The sequence below is a fragment of the Macrosteles quadrilineatus genome, unplaced genomic scaffold (assembly GCF_028750875.1).
Source record: "Macrosteles quadrilineatus isolate MER2022 unplaced genomic scaffold, UCM_ALF_1.0 Scaffold_5__1_contigs__length_97177068, whole genome shotgun sequence".
In the NCBI taxonomy this organism is placed as follows: Eukaryota; Metazoa; Arthropoda; class Insecta; order Hemiptera; family Cicadellidae; genus Macrosteles; species Macrosteles quadrilineatus.
The window spans coordinates 8,512,349-8,529,377 of record NW_026542598.1 but is presented as its reverse complement, the minus strand read 5'-3'; the positions used below and the strand labels follow the sequence as shown (position 1 = coordinate 8,529,377).

The window sequence follows — 17,029 nt, the reverse complement described above, 5'->3', positions numbered from 1 at the left end:
CCTTAAAGCTCCATTTACTCAATTTGCGTCTCGGGTTAAATTACGACCCCGCAGCTACGCAAGATGGAACAGGTAATTACACACACATATTGTGACAAGAGAAATAAAATTGTAAGTTTAAGGTTTTAAATCCAATATTATCATAACTTATGCATATATACAAAAAAAAACTTCTGCAAAACTCATGACTGCTAGCCTGACCACACTACTGGACCGAATTACACGCGGGTTGCAGCATAAGAAAGGTAATCGGTCCTATATGTGCATGTTTTATTTTTATTTTGAAAATATTCCTATCAATAGGCAAGCATGTTTTTTTAAACCTTTTTTCTCAGCTCCAGTGCATCACAGGGAAAATCTACGCATACTATTATTAGAAAGATATTTGCCTGTAGATGTGTAGAATTTCTTTATAAATTGAAATAGGCACAAAAAAGCACAAAAATGAATTAAAAATGTTAAAAAGGTTAACATGGGCCTTATGGGTTGCTGTGTTGGTGACGAAATAACATCAAAATATAAACAGAAAATCAAAACAATAAATGGAAGAAATTCAAATCACATGTTTTTTTAGCGTGAGGTGAAAATAGAGAAGTTTGTACAATACAATAGTTGAGTTTTCAAACACGGGGCTCTTTTTATTATTAAATTTCAAATAAAATGAAGAAAACTTGAAGTAGGATACCGGTGTATTCTTTCTTTCTATCAAATTCACTCAATTACATTAAAAAATAATACAAAAATATAGGATACAAGTTTATGTAGGGCGTAGGGTAGGTACTGTTATCTTTATGAACCCTGATTACTTCATATTGATTTTCTTAACATTTGTTGAAAACAAATTTTAAACTCAAATTAATTTTGGTGGGTGCTCAACCTTTCTCTACATCATCAAACACATATTTGTTTTTTGTTTTCATTTTAATATACTAGAACAAAAATGCTATCACTGCTGTATCATAAAACAAAACAATTGCATTCAATTTTATCTTGATATTTAATTAGAATCTACACCCTCTGATACTATGACAGTTTTGCAGTCAATGATTACTTTAACAACTCTTTGTATTGTTGGAATAACAACTTTCATCATTAAGAAAGATCCTCTCATCTTTAGACTTCAAATATCTGACTTTTCCGTTTTTTATAGTGGGAGACATAACAAAAGCCTTTTTATCTGTGGTCAAAAGTCTCAGGCTAATTAGAATTTACAGACTTCATTAATGTTACTTTGATGTTGATCCTTGATTCAATTTTATTGTTTTTTATGCCATTATCATTGAAAAAAACTTTTGTTTAAGGATGGTCCAGAAAGTAGTCTTGGATAACAATAGCATTAATTTATATATTGATGGAACTTATTATCATGAGTAATATAATGATGAATGATGAAATGATAATGATGAACAAAATCCAGAATCAAACCTACTTGGATTCCAACCAGCAACCTTTAGATTTAAAAGCAAACACTAATATTTGAACTGTGCATAGTCAATGCTATAAGTACTCAAATAACCAGACCATTGTTAAGTTAACATTAGAAAACAAATAATGTTATTCTTACGATATATACTTTTCCAACACTTCTTGTGAAATTTGTTTCACAACCATTAAAGACTTTTTCTTTTGATTAAGTTACCGTTAGAGAATCCTTCTGTAAAAAATGAGAAAAGGGTAAAATACGACCATAGTATATTTCACTAATAGTCACGAAAGTGACCCATTTCGTGGAGTATTGAGCGATACGTTTTTATCACAATGAAAAACTACTTCATCAAACTTATAAAATATCTGATATTTTATAATCTATTCATTTTTCTTATCTAAACACACTAAAAACTGGGACGGGTGGCGTTGTCCTGTAATACAGCTACTAAGAGGTTACGAAATGTGAATATTTATAGGCATGGCATGCACTGTGGATGCGATACTCCCTGGTGTAGAATAACGTCTAATGAGTACTACAAATATCCGCAGTACTATTCTGAAAATTAGACCAATTCGTATCGTATATACCAATGCAAAAATGTGGTTCGGATTCCACCATAAACTGTAGGTCCCTTAGTTGCCATTAGCTGTAGGGCTATTAATAATTAACAGCTGAATAAATCAACCTTAGTCACTAACCAGACTTGGGTACAAGATTGTGCCAGTCATTCTACACTCATCTCCATTCATACTTGGCTTAAAATACCTACTTTGTATGGTCCCCATTTCATGGAAAAGTATTAAAAGTATTAAAGTATTAATACAGCTGTACAATTAATTTTAGTGTAAAATTTAGCTGATTGAACATCAACAAACAAATGAATCACAATGGTTTGTTAACATGTTTCAAAGAATGTCTAACCAGCCAGATTGATTCTCCAAAAAGCGTTAGATGTTCCCGGGAACTTCATAGTTGTAACTTTCTTGATGTCTAGCAAAGTATTGTTTATTTAAATGCCAGGAAAATGGAAATTGACGATTTGCGAAGATCTCAGCTGTATTGAAATGGGCTATTTTAGAATACAGAGTGATGGAAAAATACTTTAGTAACAGTTTGATTAATGATTAAATGTGTATCAATAATGAAAAGGGTGGGACTGTTTACTTGACAAAAGTTAATAACTCATGTACTATAAAAACACAAACTAAACAATCCACTTTGTTGTAACCTTTCAATCATTATTGTATTAGCGTCATGTTTTGTCAAGAGTTGACTATCGACAGATGGTTCTAGACCTTTCCAACTTCTACAACAGGTTGTCCGCAGAAAGTTTGTGATGTAAATTCATCCCCAAGTCAGGTTATACAACCTTTGCCTTAGTTGAGGGAAGGTTCTGCAAATGGTTCTGGACCTTTCCAACAAAGTTTGGAGACAAGTTTGTTGTGAATTCTATGCAGTTCAAGTTGGTAGGATACAAAAGTTAGTCAAGCTGAATTTAGATACTTCTAGAGGTTACCTTTTATTCACAGCTCCATTTTGGCATGCAATATGTTTATTAAAATGTAATCAATGTTTACTTTATTTTTTGCAATTGTCAAATACACTTGAGTATTTTGTTATGAAAAATATGTTTTGACACGGTGACTTAATAATATCTTGTGTAGTAATGTTACACAAAGTAAATGCCACCTGTTAGAAGATTCGGTCTTAACTTGATTTGATGGAATTTTAACCATAAGTGTTAGTTTTTTAGTTTTTTTTCCAATTTATCAACCGATAAATCAGCATTACATTGCTATACAGGTTAGGTATAATATAAGAAACAAAATAAGATTATTAATTACATTAACGTAGGTAGAGGTCAGCTATGGCTAGCCCCTCAGGCACTTATTGTCACTGTTTTAGACTGTAAAGGGGCTGTCCACCAATGAAACAAAAATGAAAAAAAGTTGGTTTTTGATTTGTATTTTATAAAACAACGCTTTTATACTGTCAGGCCAGGCTTTTGAAGTTTCACAATAATTGTCACCAATAAAAGACAGAATCGTTGTACACAGTACTACTACGCTAGAGTGGCTGAGCGATTGTAGAATTACAAAGAATCTACTCATCTTGTGTTGCCTACTATTCTGGTCTATTCCAACTTCTTAGTTGCACACCAGACCTTGTTTAGACAGTTGAAAGCCGTTGATCAGACCAAATGATCTTTGAAACTAATAACACTGGTAATCTCAAACTTAAGTTAGTTGTTTCAAACTATACTCTCAGGATGTTTTTCAACTGGAAAGGCATATTCTTGGAGACGATACGCTTTAAGATGGGTTAAGATTGGTGGGATTGGGTGCCTGGGTTCATCCCACGACACATCCACTTAACATGCTTAATGGGTTTGGACCGCTTTCCCTTAAAAGCATTTGACTTAACTTCATTACAAAAATGCCCCCTGGCGTAAAGTCGAGCAAAATAAAAAATGTTTTTCTACCAAGCACCAAATCTTTGGGTAGTTTTAAGCTATCCACCAACATCAGCTTAGTTTAGGTGACTAAGGCTCCTTGTTTACTCTGCGGCCCGCCACACGCCGCTACGACTTGCAGCTTGGTAAGTGCATTGGGTTAAATGAGAGCCTTTATACTATAATAAGCATTGAGTTATATGGGAGCTTTTACTCTACGACTCCCCCCAGCTCACTGTCAAGTTCTGCCAACAAGATAATATTTCTCTTCAATGGAGAAGTTGATTCCTTGCAGTAATGCAAGAACAATGAGAAGAAACGCGTAAACTTCCTCCCAAACTATGAAAAAAGCTCATTAAACCTTATAATGGACCAAATAAAATAGCTGTGGAACTTGTATCATCCCACAAAAGTTAAAATATGTTTCAGAATGCATCATAGTTAGATCTCGATAGATTTGTCATGTAAAAAAATCAGTGTCTTTTTGTCTTTAGCTTCAACATCATATGCCACAGCACCTGGATTAGAAGCTCTGTCATTTCTAACTCATTTAAAAATCCCTATCCTTCTCATGGAGAGTAGAATTGCTAAGGTAAGTAGTTCTAACGACCCCACCACTGCCACAGCCGTTGCAAAAACAAGCATCATCCGCCATTGGTAGCAGGGGTGTGCCAAGATTGTAAATGAGCTTAATCATCATGGTTTTTAAATTTTTTAAGCTTTGAATAGAATGTTTGTCAAAGCTTGACCGTCTAGAAATGTTAAACTTGAATCAGCCTCTGAGGGGAAACCACGTTTAAGAATATTTAACTTAAATATATAATTTTGCACAATCTTAATTAAATTAAACATTTATATCAAGTATCCCCCTAGACAAAATCTGATCACTATGTTTTTTAACAAGTCCTAGGGTTAAGCAAATATAATATTTATGACCATCATTGGATTAGAGGTATAAGCTCCTGTGAATAGCAAACTGATTTCATAAATAACACGGAATGCACCACATTTAGAAATAGAGGACATTCTGTGAAATAGGATAAATTGGTTTACCGGTATGTAAAGAACTGACACGAGTTTCACTAATAATTTAATCTTACAATCTATGAGGATGAATTTTACACATACAAAAATAAGAACCCGTTCATTTCACAAATGCAATTCTTCACTATAGGGTACTGAATGTCTATGGGAGGATTTGTTCACTAGATTCTGCTCCAACATCTGCTCCAATGGTTGTCACAGCAGTGTTGGCATCCAATAGTAGCGGAGTTGACGTCAAGCTGTGGAGCTGAGTCGTATACACCCCTACAACCTGTCAACCAAACATCACCGTCAGTGGCGTCATTTCACCAAATCCTTGGGGGGGGGGGCAAACACCTGGGGGAATGGGGGGTATAGAATACCCCCCAGCAAACGAGGGGGGTCCGGGGGTTTTGCAGTTTTGAAACAAAAAAGAGGGGTTTCAGCTTATTTTAATTGTCAAAAACACTTCAAATGAAAAAAATTATGAGTAAAATTTATTTAAGTTTAGGCAGAAAATTAATGAAACTAAGAATTATTGACAACAGACAGAAACACATTAATTTTATGTTGGTAAGTTAGTCATCTAAGAAACGTGATCAATAGTTCCATGATGTATTAATATTATGTTTGTTATTATATTCATGACCAATTTCTCTTGTACAACATTTAGCAATGAATACGGTTGTTCATAGCCTATAACAATTCATAGTTTATGACAGTTTATTTTTTTTATTTTTATAAAATACAAGTATTTAAGAACTTAAAAGCAAATCAAATTTTATCACCAATAAAATAATTTGACACAAAAGTACAAAAGGTTCTATTTAACTATATTAAATTGGTACTCTACAATGTTTAAAAAAATTAAGTAAAATTTAAAACACATGTATAATGTTAATGCTTGAATAATTCATAAAAGTAAATGACAAAGCGATGTTTCTAAAAAATCTGAATTTTTATGTATAGGCCTACTCTATATAAACTATAAGTACCTAAGTGGTTTATCGTACAGCACCAAACAGAAAAAGTAAATGAATAACAAAACTACTAATTTATGTAAACTCAAAATGTGCTATCTAAGACAATAAAACAATAATAATTTTTGTTTCAAATTACTGTACAAGAATATACAGATTTTTGTCTGCTGTGCTTTTTAGGATTGGACAGGAGAAAATATTTGATTATTGGCTAGTACAGCATATTTTTTTCTCTAGCCCAGGATCCAGGGGGGGGGCAAATGCCCCCCCCCTGCCCCCCCAAATGACGCCCCTGATCACCGTTGAAATATGGGTCTTCTTAATGCTACAAATTTACATCTAGGCTGGATAAAGGTGTAAAGACTTTCATTCCAACACCCCTTTATATATCACAACAGATATACACTAGCTAAATTACAATTCTAAATCCAATCGTAAGACAGAAATATGGAGCTTATTCACTATATGGAAAATTCGCTAAAACTAAAAACAAAAACAAAACCACATTCACATGCTCTATTTGAACAAATTCAAATAATTAGTCCAGTCCAATAATCACAGCTTCAAAATCAATTCTAGAAACTACACAACAGCTAAAAATATAAACTATATTCTACAGAACATAAAATCCAAACACCCACCTTGCCTTCTAAGTCGACTGGAATGTTAAGTCTACAATGTCTATCTACAACGTTAAGTAACATTAAGTAACAGACAGGACCTGAACGGTTCCTCCAGCCGTGGAGACAAGATCGCTGGGAGTGAGCGAGACGCTTTGTGGAGGGACTAGAGGATCTTCTGTCAGCATCTGATAGTTACATGGCTGAGAACAAAAGCTGCGGTTAGCTGGTAGAAATGTTAAATGTTTTCTTAACAAACTAAACTACAGGAAATAAGAGGAGTAATCCACAAACAAAAATTATATTTATATCTTACTAGCTGTGTGCCTGTTCTACGGACGAGATCTTGCAGTCAGTTTAAACCTATTTTATATTCAAAATACCCCCGCTGCAGCAAACCTGCCGACTAAGCAAATTTCCATTTGTCTGAATTGATTTTCAGTTAAATATATTTTAATAACATTAGGTTTAACGAGTATCTAGGTTTTTGTTACAAGGAAACTAATAAAGTGTGTTTTTGAGTAAAATATTGATAGCTTAGTACAAAATAAATAAATTTGCCAAGTTTGATCAAAATATATCCATAAACAAGCGAACTACAACATTTGACAATATTCTCCATAAGAATAACATGGGAATTTTAAATTTAAATTTTTTTTAATTTTCTCCGTTACTAATAATTGAACAAAAATACTTTTATATACTAAATTATTTGTTTTTTTAATCTCTTTAAAAAGGTCTAAAGAGAAATAGGGGAAATTTTGTGTTTTGAGGGTCAAAAGTGAGAAAAACCAATTTTTACCCCATAAAACCCCCCATAAAGCCCCTTTCCCATGGTCCGATTGTGCTGGTTCGCGAACTCATTCAAGTTTATCCCGCTTGATACCTTTAAACCAAATTTCATCAAAATCAGACAAAAATTACTCAAGTTATCGCGTTCACGGACGTATATATATAGGCCTATATATATGAGTCTATATAAATATACATATATACAAATTTTAACGAATGGTGTTTTTGGCCTCTGGGGACATCAAAATGAAAAAGTAAATCAATCCCGGGTCTAGGTCTTACCGTGCCACCTACGGTAATAGCTACTTCCCTATAGGGAAATTCGCTAAAAGCAGTTGGTTTGCATATTAAGTGAGCATTTTTCCAGATATGCTGGCAAAACTATTATAGGAATACATATAAACCTTCGCAAAATGCAAATACATTATTTGACCGTTTCAAGCCAAAACAAATGCTTTGCCAAAAAAAACAGCTTTATAGATATATGAGGCATAGCACTAAGGTAGGTCCATAATTTAAAGCTACTTTCCACACTGGTTAAAAGTAGTTATAATACAACCTCAACCTCACCATTGCCTACTTTATTCCGGTTGAAATTTTCATTTACTAAGGTGCTCTTGTCTTTTCCACAAAATACTGAGAAATAAGGACATTAATGCGTTACCAACAGACATAAACACAAATACAGAATTGAATCAGGACATTTGCTTCGCTTTAACCAAAGCAAAGTAGATTAAAATTAGTATTTGAAAGATTTGTTAGTGTCATCAAATTTTATCATATCGTATTAACTTAACGTGCAGTGATAATACCGTCTGTAATGACAATTTATATTTGCTTAATCCGAAGATGACCTAAAATGGTGTCAAAAATCATGGTATACTATAAGAAATGAAGTACTAAAGACAATTTAAATCGGTAATTTAAACGAATTAGATCAGAAACCGTTATAGATCATAAATATGAACAAATTACGTAACTGGTCCGATGCATTGACATACGGTTTAGGTTTAGAGAGTTCCATTTGAGCAATCAATGTCCAATAATGTTTACTATTGTGCCAGTAACATAATTTGTTTATGATTATGATCCATACCGGGTCTGTTCTAGTATTCGTGGGTAATTTACAATACACACGCCACGAACTATTAATACATAAACAAAGTAAAGCGTAAACAATTCATGATAGTTTGCTCAAAAAATGTTTCACTTAAATGTGTTAACATTTTTATAGCATAAACTAAGATTTCAGAATTCAGACAGAAAATGCAAAAACTCATAGAGTAAAACATCAATTAAATTGAATATGATTGTTGTAAGTAATAAGTTGCAACTCTAACAGTAACTAAACTGTAAATAGTGATGTGTTGGTACTACAGACAAGAGACCACCATTGTGTAATGTGACGGAATGGTCTATTCTCTGTGGTTGGTACGTAATAATGATCCTCGCTACCACCGGTTCTAAGGAAAAGTACCAGCACCAAAAACCAACGTTGACAGTTAGTTAAGAACTTTAGTAGGCCTACTTCCAACCAATTAAATGCTTTAATCAAGTCACAAGGTTATTAATCTCCCTTTGTTTTTGGATTTTCTCACTAAATGTTATAGGAAATCAATGTTATTTCCGATTAATTGCATTATTTGTGAACAACTTTTAATGTAAACATATCAATGACAGATTGAAGAAACAACCTTTATCCGGACAACGGTTTGAATAAAAGATGATGTATTCTCAAAACAATGATTGTTATATCTATCTAGTCGGCTAATCATTAGGAGGAAAGGTGAAAAAAATTGCACAAAATTGGGGTTTTGGACGTTTGTAATTTTATTTCCTATGTGTAGCTTAGGCCATGTATTCTAGGGAAAAGCACTGGGTATCATCAAGAATCGTATCGAAATGTAGTTATGAATCATTGGGTAGGCCAACGTACTTTAATACTTTTAATTGAACTGGCGACCATACAAAGTAGGTATTTTAAGGTAAGCCAAGTATGAATGGAGATGAGTGGCGCGATCTTGTAGTATTGTACCCAAGAGATGCGCTTATGGTCCAGGAATTGCAGCACATAGGGGCGAGTATAAACCGAAAGTGACACTTTGGAAAAGCAAGTTTAGCAGCATCCGTAAACCTCTGTTAGGAACACAAGGAAATTGGAAGAATCTTCCGAGATCGCAGCAACATCCATCATCACCCACTGCAGTTGTGATTATTTACTTTACAATTCACACAACTGTCATTGAAGCACCGTGAATCAGTGGAAACCTTGTTTGTAAGCTAAAGGCGACGACAATGATAAAAATATGTAAGATTCCCAGCCCTATACAACAATGATTCAAAGTATTTTGCCTTGTTATCAAAACTCAAGTACAATTTGATAGGCACAAAATCTCCGGTTCCCAACCTAGACACTTTGGGATATTTTTGTATTGCTTCATAGTAGAAATACTGTTGCACTTAGTCAAGTGTCATGATTTTAGTCAATAATGTCAAAGATGGAACAAAGTCTCTTTGGAATCACAGGACTTAACACAATATTTTTCTGACTAGAGTAAGTGAATTAAATTATTTGGGAGGTTGAATGGGAAAAGAGAAAATCCCTTAAAAGACCCTAAAATATAAAATGGAAAAATTAATATCAACATCATTCAAAACATCACAATATCATAACAAGAACAAGTTATCTAAACTACTAAAGCCATAAAATGAACACGATGGTATGGTTAACCCTATGTTAAAGCCCAATTGTTATAATCTCAATATATACAATCAACCCTAACAAACTGTCATATTATACTGTAAAAAGAAGAATTAGAAACATATGTTAAAAGAACCAAAACAAATAGTACAAGAATTAGACTATATTGTAGAATAAAGAATTAAAATATGAAGTGAGTGTTACATTTATGTCTAACAAAAGTGTATTTAAAACCAGTTTATCAAAAACAACCCTAGGTGGATATCGCACGTAAATTTGAAGTAGGGTGAGTTATTTTTAGCGTCCCATACCCCCACCCCTTCAACCGACGCTACCCTCCTTCCAGCAGTGCTCTCAGCAGTCATTTGCCTTGTGATGGCTGCCTTGGTTGGGTCTTAGTGTGTTTCTTTATTTTCTTGCTAGTCGGTTTCTTGGATTGCATACATCAAACTTACGTGTCCAAATTACATATTGATACCCTTAGCGTCACACTGCATGACAATGTCTTACTGTATGCAATTCCTATGTGCGTCAAATTTACGTATTGATAATCTTAGCGTCATGCTATATGACGATACCTTTCTAGGGTTAAGACTGGAATATATATGCATGTAAAAGATGACTTCCACAGCTAATATACCATATAAGCAAAAGTACTCAATCATTCTCTCATAGGTTCAAAGAACGTGTATCTGGAAGATTGTGCAAGTGCGTTATCTGCAAGGGCCAGTTTACAGTTGGCTTATGCCTACTATTAGTAGATTCTGACCACAGCTACACAGATATACAGATCATTATAAATATTATTTAATTGCAGGATACAGTATATCAATATAAATACAAATAGGTACAGTTGAAGATTTAAAAATAGGCTAGATATCATCTTGATCACCTGAAAATTTTAACCGTATGCCCGACAAGATGAAGGGTAGTTTTTTTGTTTTTGTTTTCCTAGGGAGAGGACCGAAAATGAATTTACGCACACAGGTGGCCTGAGAGACTCCTGAGAGGACCAGACTACTCACTACAAAAACCCCTCTCTACTCTGTTGGACACAGACTTGGGATTTTTTTCTCACATTTTGTCAAGTCAGGCCAACATGTAACCTAAGCCCTAGGGCTCCCACTGTTTCTGGCATTCTGTTATTAATTTATTACTTATGCCACATCTCCATCAAGGTCGATCTTCTTGAGGCAGGGAATACCCTGGACGAAGTGTGACACACAAGTCCAATTGTCTTCACCCTCCGCCATCATTAGGATGACCGTGTCAACCGACAGCAGTTCTACATTGTATTGAACCTCCAAGCAGGGCCTTTCCAACGCAGACAGCGGAAAAGTGTGTTCCTCGTCGTCGGGAGTGCCTGGGCAGTAGATACAATTGGGTGACACAGCTTTGCCCATCCTGAACAGGTACGATCGAAAAAATCTGTGACCTGTCAAAAATTGGGTGAGGACCCAAGGTTGGACTTGGTGAATCAGTCGCATGGTTTAGCGTCCCCGTCTCTCCTTTCCCCAGCTCTCCTGCCAGAGCCGGTAGGTGCGCCGCTTCTTGCATGGTCCTCTCCGCGCCGCTGATATATTGCTTTCCCCTCTACCATCACAAGTTTGACAGGGATGATTCCAGCAACCACCAGGATGGAGTTCGGACACTGTTTGGTAGGCAGATACTACCCTTAGTGCTGCCTGACAATGCACTCGTGCAAGCTATATCCCGTAAACCTCCTCATTGAGTGCATCTGCCCACACTTCCCCACTGTGCAAGATTACGGACTACGGCTACGCAGGATTACGGAGACAACAGCCTTCAGCGACTGGATCGCGGACCTCCGACATTGGTCATTAACCGGCTAAGGGAAGAAACCACTTTAGCGGCCTCTTCCGCCATAGATCTGGTCCCGCCAGTTGAGCTTGCTGTCCACCATGACACCAAGGTACTTGACGGCCCAAGCGGTTCGGATTTCAATGGTCCTCACCCTCATTGATGGTGTCAATCCTTTTTTAGTCAAAATCAGAATGAGCTCAGTTTTGCTCAGAATGAGCGAGAGACCGTGGTCTGCTATACATGCATTAATGGTGTGCATGACTCAATTTAGTTTCAGCTGGGCAAGCTCAACCCTATGTGCAGCTTAAGTCGCAACGTCTTCTGTGTACTCTATCAAAATCATTTTATACACATCACTTACGTTACTTACATATCACAGGTGTAACTTACGTTTTGCCCTTCAGTCCTATTACGTGGGTTTCTACAGCCTCGACATTTACAGCCGACGCAAGCTTTGTTCTCTGTGTAACACGCACATCTTTGTCCGCAACAAGTCAATTTTCCAGGTATTGCCGTCGCATTTCCACACCGACATCCTGTCTTCACTGCTGATGACGAACCAGTTTTCCCTCTTGTTGGTTTTTTGACTGGTGTTATTCCACTGTTTGTTGTGGGCTCAGTAACTTGGCTCTGAAATATTAAATAAAGTAAGTAATCACAGATAAGTTAGGTCTACAGTAAATGTAATTTCAATATTTTTAGTTTATGTGCAATACATAGGCCTATGGTAGACTTAACGCTTACAGGTGTAATGGTCAAATTTTATTAAGGGGGTTACTTTTAATTATTTTAAGGCCGTGAAGGTTTGAGCGCGCTCGACAACAATGTCAAACATGTCCACGGCAAGTCAAGTCTCCTAGTTCGTGACTTGGCCGCCGCGACCTCGGGGCACTGACGTAGACGTGGTGGGGAGAAGCCGAGACCAGCGGACAGTGGACATTTCTTGGGACAGTCGATGGCGAGCGCTTGTTCGCCAAACACCCTCCCTCAAGACCGGGCAGTCGACGGTGAGCACATGTTCGCTACACACCCTGTCCTGAGATATATAGCGGACCTGCGGCGAGAATAAGTTGTGGATGCGATACGCAACGAGCGTGAAAATAAAGGCGATAACATTAAGCGAAATAAGTATTGACAGGCGTAAGTACTGCATTGTATCCTTACATTATTCGGATTATTTGACCGACACCGGTAGGCCTAACCTTTCTTTTGGTAGGTAGGCCTACCGGTCCAGGCTACAACCCGCGTGTAATTCGGTCCAGTAGTATGGTCAGGCTAGCTGTCATAAATTGTGCAAATGTTTTTAAATATTTTAAGATTAACCTATCTGAAAACATAACTTACTTTAGGCTACTTACCATAGAATGTTTTGGTGTTGGTGATAAAACTTTTACAGGAGATGGAGAATTTCTTTCCTGATTGTCATTTACCAACTCGGACGCTTTTCTTTTTATAGTTAACTTATTACCACTTCCAGCATGAAGCACAGAATACACGACAGCTGACCCATTATGAATTGATTTAGTAGTTTCTTCTTCTCCATTGTAAGTCAAAGGTATCGGTGCACTTTCAGGACTTGCTGCTACAGAAGCAGAGATAGTTTGTGTAGAAGTTGAAGCAGAGTTTGTCTGTGTTGATGTGGAGTTGGTATGAACACAAGATAGAGAAAAATTGGATGACTTAGAGGTTCTGAATTCATCAGCAAATCCCGCACCCTCTTGAATGAGATTTATAAGTGTTGGGTTTGAACCATCCAACAGATTAGTACTAACATTGTTTCCAGTTAAATTATTTACAGTGGATATTTTTTTATACATGGCTGAACTTATGATGTATTCACACAGTTTTTTGTAACATTGAAGCAATATCCTAAGTTGAACATTTTCAACGTATTTGTCATAGTCTTTACACCAACTACAAGACGGTTTCAGTTTTTTCTTCCCTCCTTTACAAGACTTACACACATGATGTTGACAGTTGGTTTCAGTAGGAGTGTATGGTTCAATCAACAGATTTCCACAAACTGTACAAGACAGGGACTGTCTCAGATAAGGAATTAACCTATATAAATCAGCCCAAGAAGTAGGGTCATCAGCATTTGCTTGCATTACTAATCTGCAAGTTGAAACATATAAGTTTGTGGCATTCATTATCTTTGGATTAAACTTTGAATGTTTTACGGGGAGGAGAACCAAGTTTTAAAAGCTGTGTTAAAACCTAGCCTAGGCCTACTGGCAGTTCACTTGTCAGAACAATAATGTGTAAAGTATCTGGGGCAAAAATAATCTGTGTGAGATACAATCTGACTATAATTCAATGATTATTCTAAAAATGAAGCGGGTCAATAGGCTACCTTCAACGTTTACCAGAATTATATCTAAATCTTTTAACTTGTCTGCAAGAAGAGAGGTTAAAATCAACCAACTGTCACCACTGTCCAAAATCAAATAACAACTATTCCTATCTATGGTCTGGTTTCACCTAGTATGGTTACCTTTAAACCATACTAATTCACTTCGAAAAATAACATAAATTGTGTTTTAAACTTAATTTTAAGAATCAAGAATACAAGACGCCGTGACGTATATACACAAATAACAAACATGAACTGAACCAACATCCAATGATCCAATCCACTCCACCCCCACCGCACTCACTCAGATTCAGTTCAGATTGACAGACTCACTCCCACTCAGTTCAGTACTCATATCAGCCAGACAGCTCAAGCACGGCCACCAACTCTAGGCCGCGGCCTGGTAGAATTGAAGACGTTGTTAGTGGTGTTGTCCAGTGAGACGTCTCATAAGATAACATGGCAGACAGGTGAACCAGCTCATTAATTCGCGTATTAATCATTTAAATTGAAATCTACGAACATCAATTTATTAAATGATTGAAAATAAAATATATAGAAATGAAAACCAAAACAATGTTTATAGATTTTAAAATAGACTTTTGTACATGAAATTGGAGTCAATATTTTTATAGCCCAGTAAACACGCTTTTGTACTATTAAAAAATGCACAAACTACCATTAGCCGCCTCCAAACAAAACAGCTGTTACAACCCTACTTGCGATGTTGCCACTTCGAAGGCCACGGCCTGGAGTTAAAGGTGGCCGTGGCTCAAGCATGACCACCTTGGCTCAAGCCACGGCCGCCTTTAACTCCAGGCACGGCCACCTTTAATTCCAGGCCGCGGCCTGGTAGAATTGGCTACGTGCAAGTGGTGTTGTTTACTGTCAGACGTCCCATAAGATAACTTGGCAGACAGGTGACACCCGCTCATTAAAGAGCAATTTATGCAATAATGGATAATTTTTCACAAGGTCATGACGAACATTTTAACTTATATAGGCTTACCTCCGTCAGTAGTCCAAAATTGGACACAATTTGATACAATTTTGGACTACTGACGGAGGTAAGCCTATATAAGTCATTATTCGTAGTCCAGGGGCTATCAGAATGAATAATATGAACATTTTAAGTGGTTGGTTTATGGGGGTGTGACTTGCAGTTTTCTCAAAAGTTCATGGACGCACTTTGGGATTTATATAGGTATACTATAGTATTAAAGCCGATTGGACGGATCACGAAATTGATGGTGTATAAACCTATTCCATGACATTCTACACGTATGTAGCAAGTTTCGTGGCAATCGGTTCAGCGGTGTCTGAGTTTATCACTGCCAAACAAACAAATATATATCTCTAATATATAAAATTCTCGTGTCACAGTGTTTGTCTGCAAACTCCTCCGGAACGACTTCACCGATCGTTATGAAATTTGGTGTGTAAATTCTGTAGGTATGCGAATCGGACGTAAACTATTTCCCGTTTCGAAATTCTTAAAAGGGCTCCGCCCCAGTGGCTCTGGAGTTTCCCATGTTAACCTTATGAGAAATGGAATTAATGAATCTTAACAGCTGTTTCAATTAAACAAGTTGGTTCTGTTCTATGATGTTCAATAGCATTAAAGTTACAAGGATTACCAACAGGGTGCAGCACTATTATTTCTTTTACATTTATGACAACAGCTAATTTGCAACCAAAAGGTGAGTGAGCGTAGCGAACGAACTTCAACCTGGAGGTGAGTTAGCGTAGCGAACGAGCTAACCTGAAGGCAAGTGAGCGCAGCGAACGAGCTCCAACCTAAAGGTGAGTGAGCGTAGCGAACGAGCTCCAACCCAAAGGTGAGTGAGCGTAGCGAACGAACTTCAACCAGGACGTGATTGAGCGATGCGAACGAGATCATCTTGAAAATTAAACGTAACGGTACTTTCTTTCCATCGGTCTGTCTTAGGGGAAACCTATAACTTAGGCGATACGAAGTTCGCCGGGTCAGCTAGTATATGTATACAAACATCCTCTTTTAGCGAATTTCCCATATAGGGAATAAGCTATTACCGTAGTACTCATGGTAAGACCTGGACCCGGGACCGATTTTTTTTCGTTTTGAGGTCCCTAGAGGCCAAAAATAGCATCCGTTCAAATTCATATATATTTATATATATATATATGTGTCCGTTAGCGCGATAACTCGAGCAAAAATGATCCGATTTTGATGAAATTTGGTACAAACGTGTAAACCTACGTTTATTCGAACGAGTTCGCGATCCAGCATGATCGGACCATGGGAACGGGGGTTTATGGGGGCTTTTATGGGGTAAAAATGGGTTTTTCCCATTTTTGACCCAAAAAACTTAAATTTTTGCAATTTTTTTCCAAACTATTTTGTAGAGCTTAAAAAAACAAATAATTTAGTATATTGAAGCGTTATAATGCGCCTAATGGTTACGGAGAAAATTCAAAAAAATTGTAAATTTAAAATTCCCATGTTATTCTTATGGAGGATAAGTAAACTGTTGTAGTTTGCTTATTTATTAACATATTTTGCCCAAATTTGGAAAATGTTTTTATTTCTTACTAACTATTAACATTTTACATAAAAAACACTTCAACCCTCCCTGTTGCAGCAAACCTAAGTATGTGTTAAACTGATTCAATTTAAATAGGGAATAAATGTGATATTTTTAAGGAGACATTTTAGTGTAAATCCAATCAGGCAAATGGAAATTCGCTCAGTCTGCAGGTTTGCTGCGGCGGGGGTATTATACTTATAGATAAGATAGATAGATGACTGTTTACTAAAGGGATTGTAAAGAAAAATAACACATGTTTAGTTTTTAAGTTTATTGGTTTATTAAATA

General features: G+C 36.4%; 1 protein-coding gene across 2 annotated transcripts; it reads right to left on the bottom strand.

The window, feature by feature from the left end:
• Nucleotides 1-4,958: 4,958 nt before the first annotated feature.
• Nucleotides 4,959-14,401, bottom strand: LOC128994802 (E3 ubiquitin-protein ligase MSL2-like). Of its 2 annotated transcripts, none has more exons than XM_054419590.1 (4): nucleotides 13,180-14,401; nucleotides 12,212-12,451; nucleotides 6,606-6,707; nucleotides 4,959-5,196 (listed from the first exon to the last, which is right to left on the bottom strand). In XM_054419590.1, exons 1-4 carry the CDS (start codon nucleotides 13,969-13,971, stop codon nucleotides 5,068-5,070), a joined length of 1,263 nt encoding a protein of 420 aa, XP_054275565.1. In that variant the 5' UTR covers nucleotides 13,972-14,401; the 3' UTR covers nucleotides 4,959-5,067. The 2 variants fall into 2 exon arrangements, 1 of the variants encoding a protein (XP_054275565.1); XR_008490919.1 differs by having other exon boundaries at nucleotides 5,181-5,196; nucleotides 6,526-6,707; nucleotides 13,180-14,399.
• Nucleotides 14,402-17,029: the final 2,628 nt, after the last annotated feature.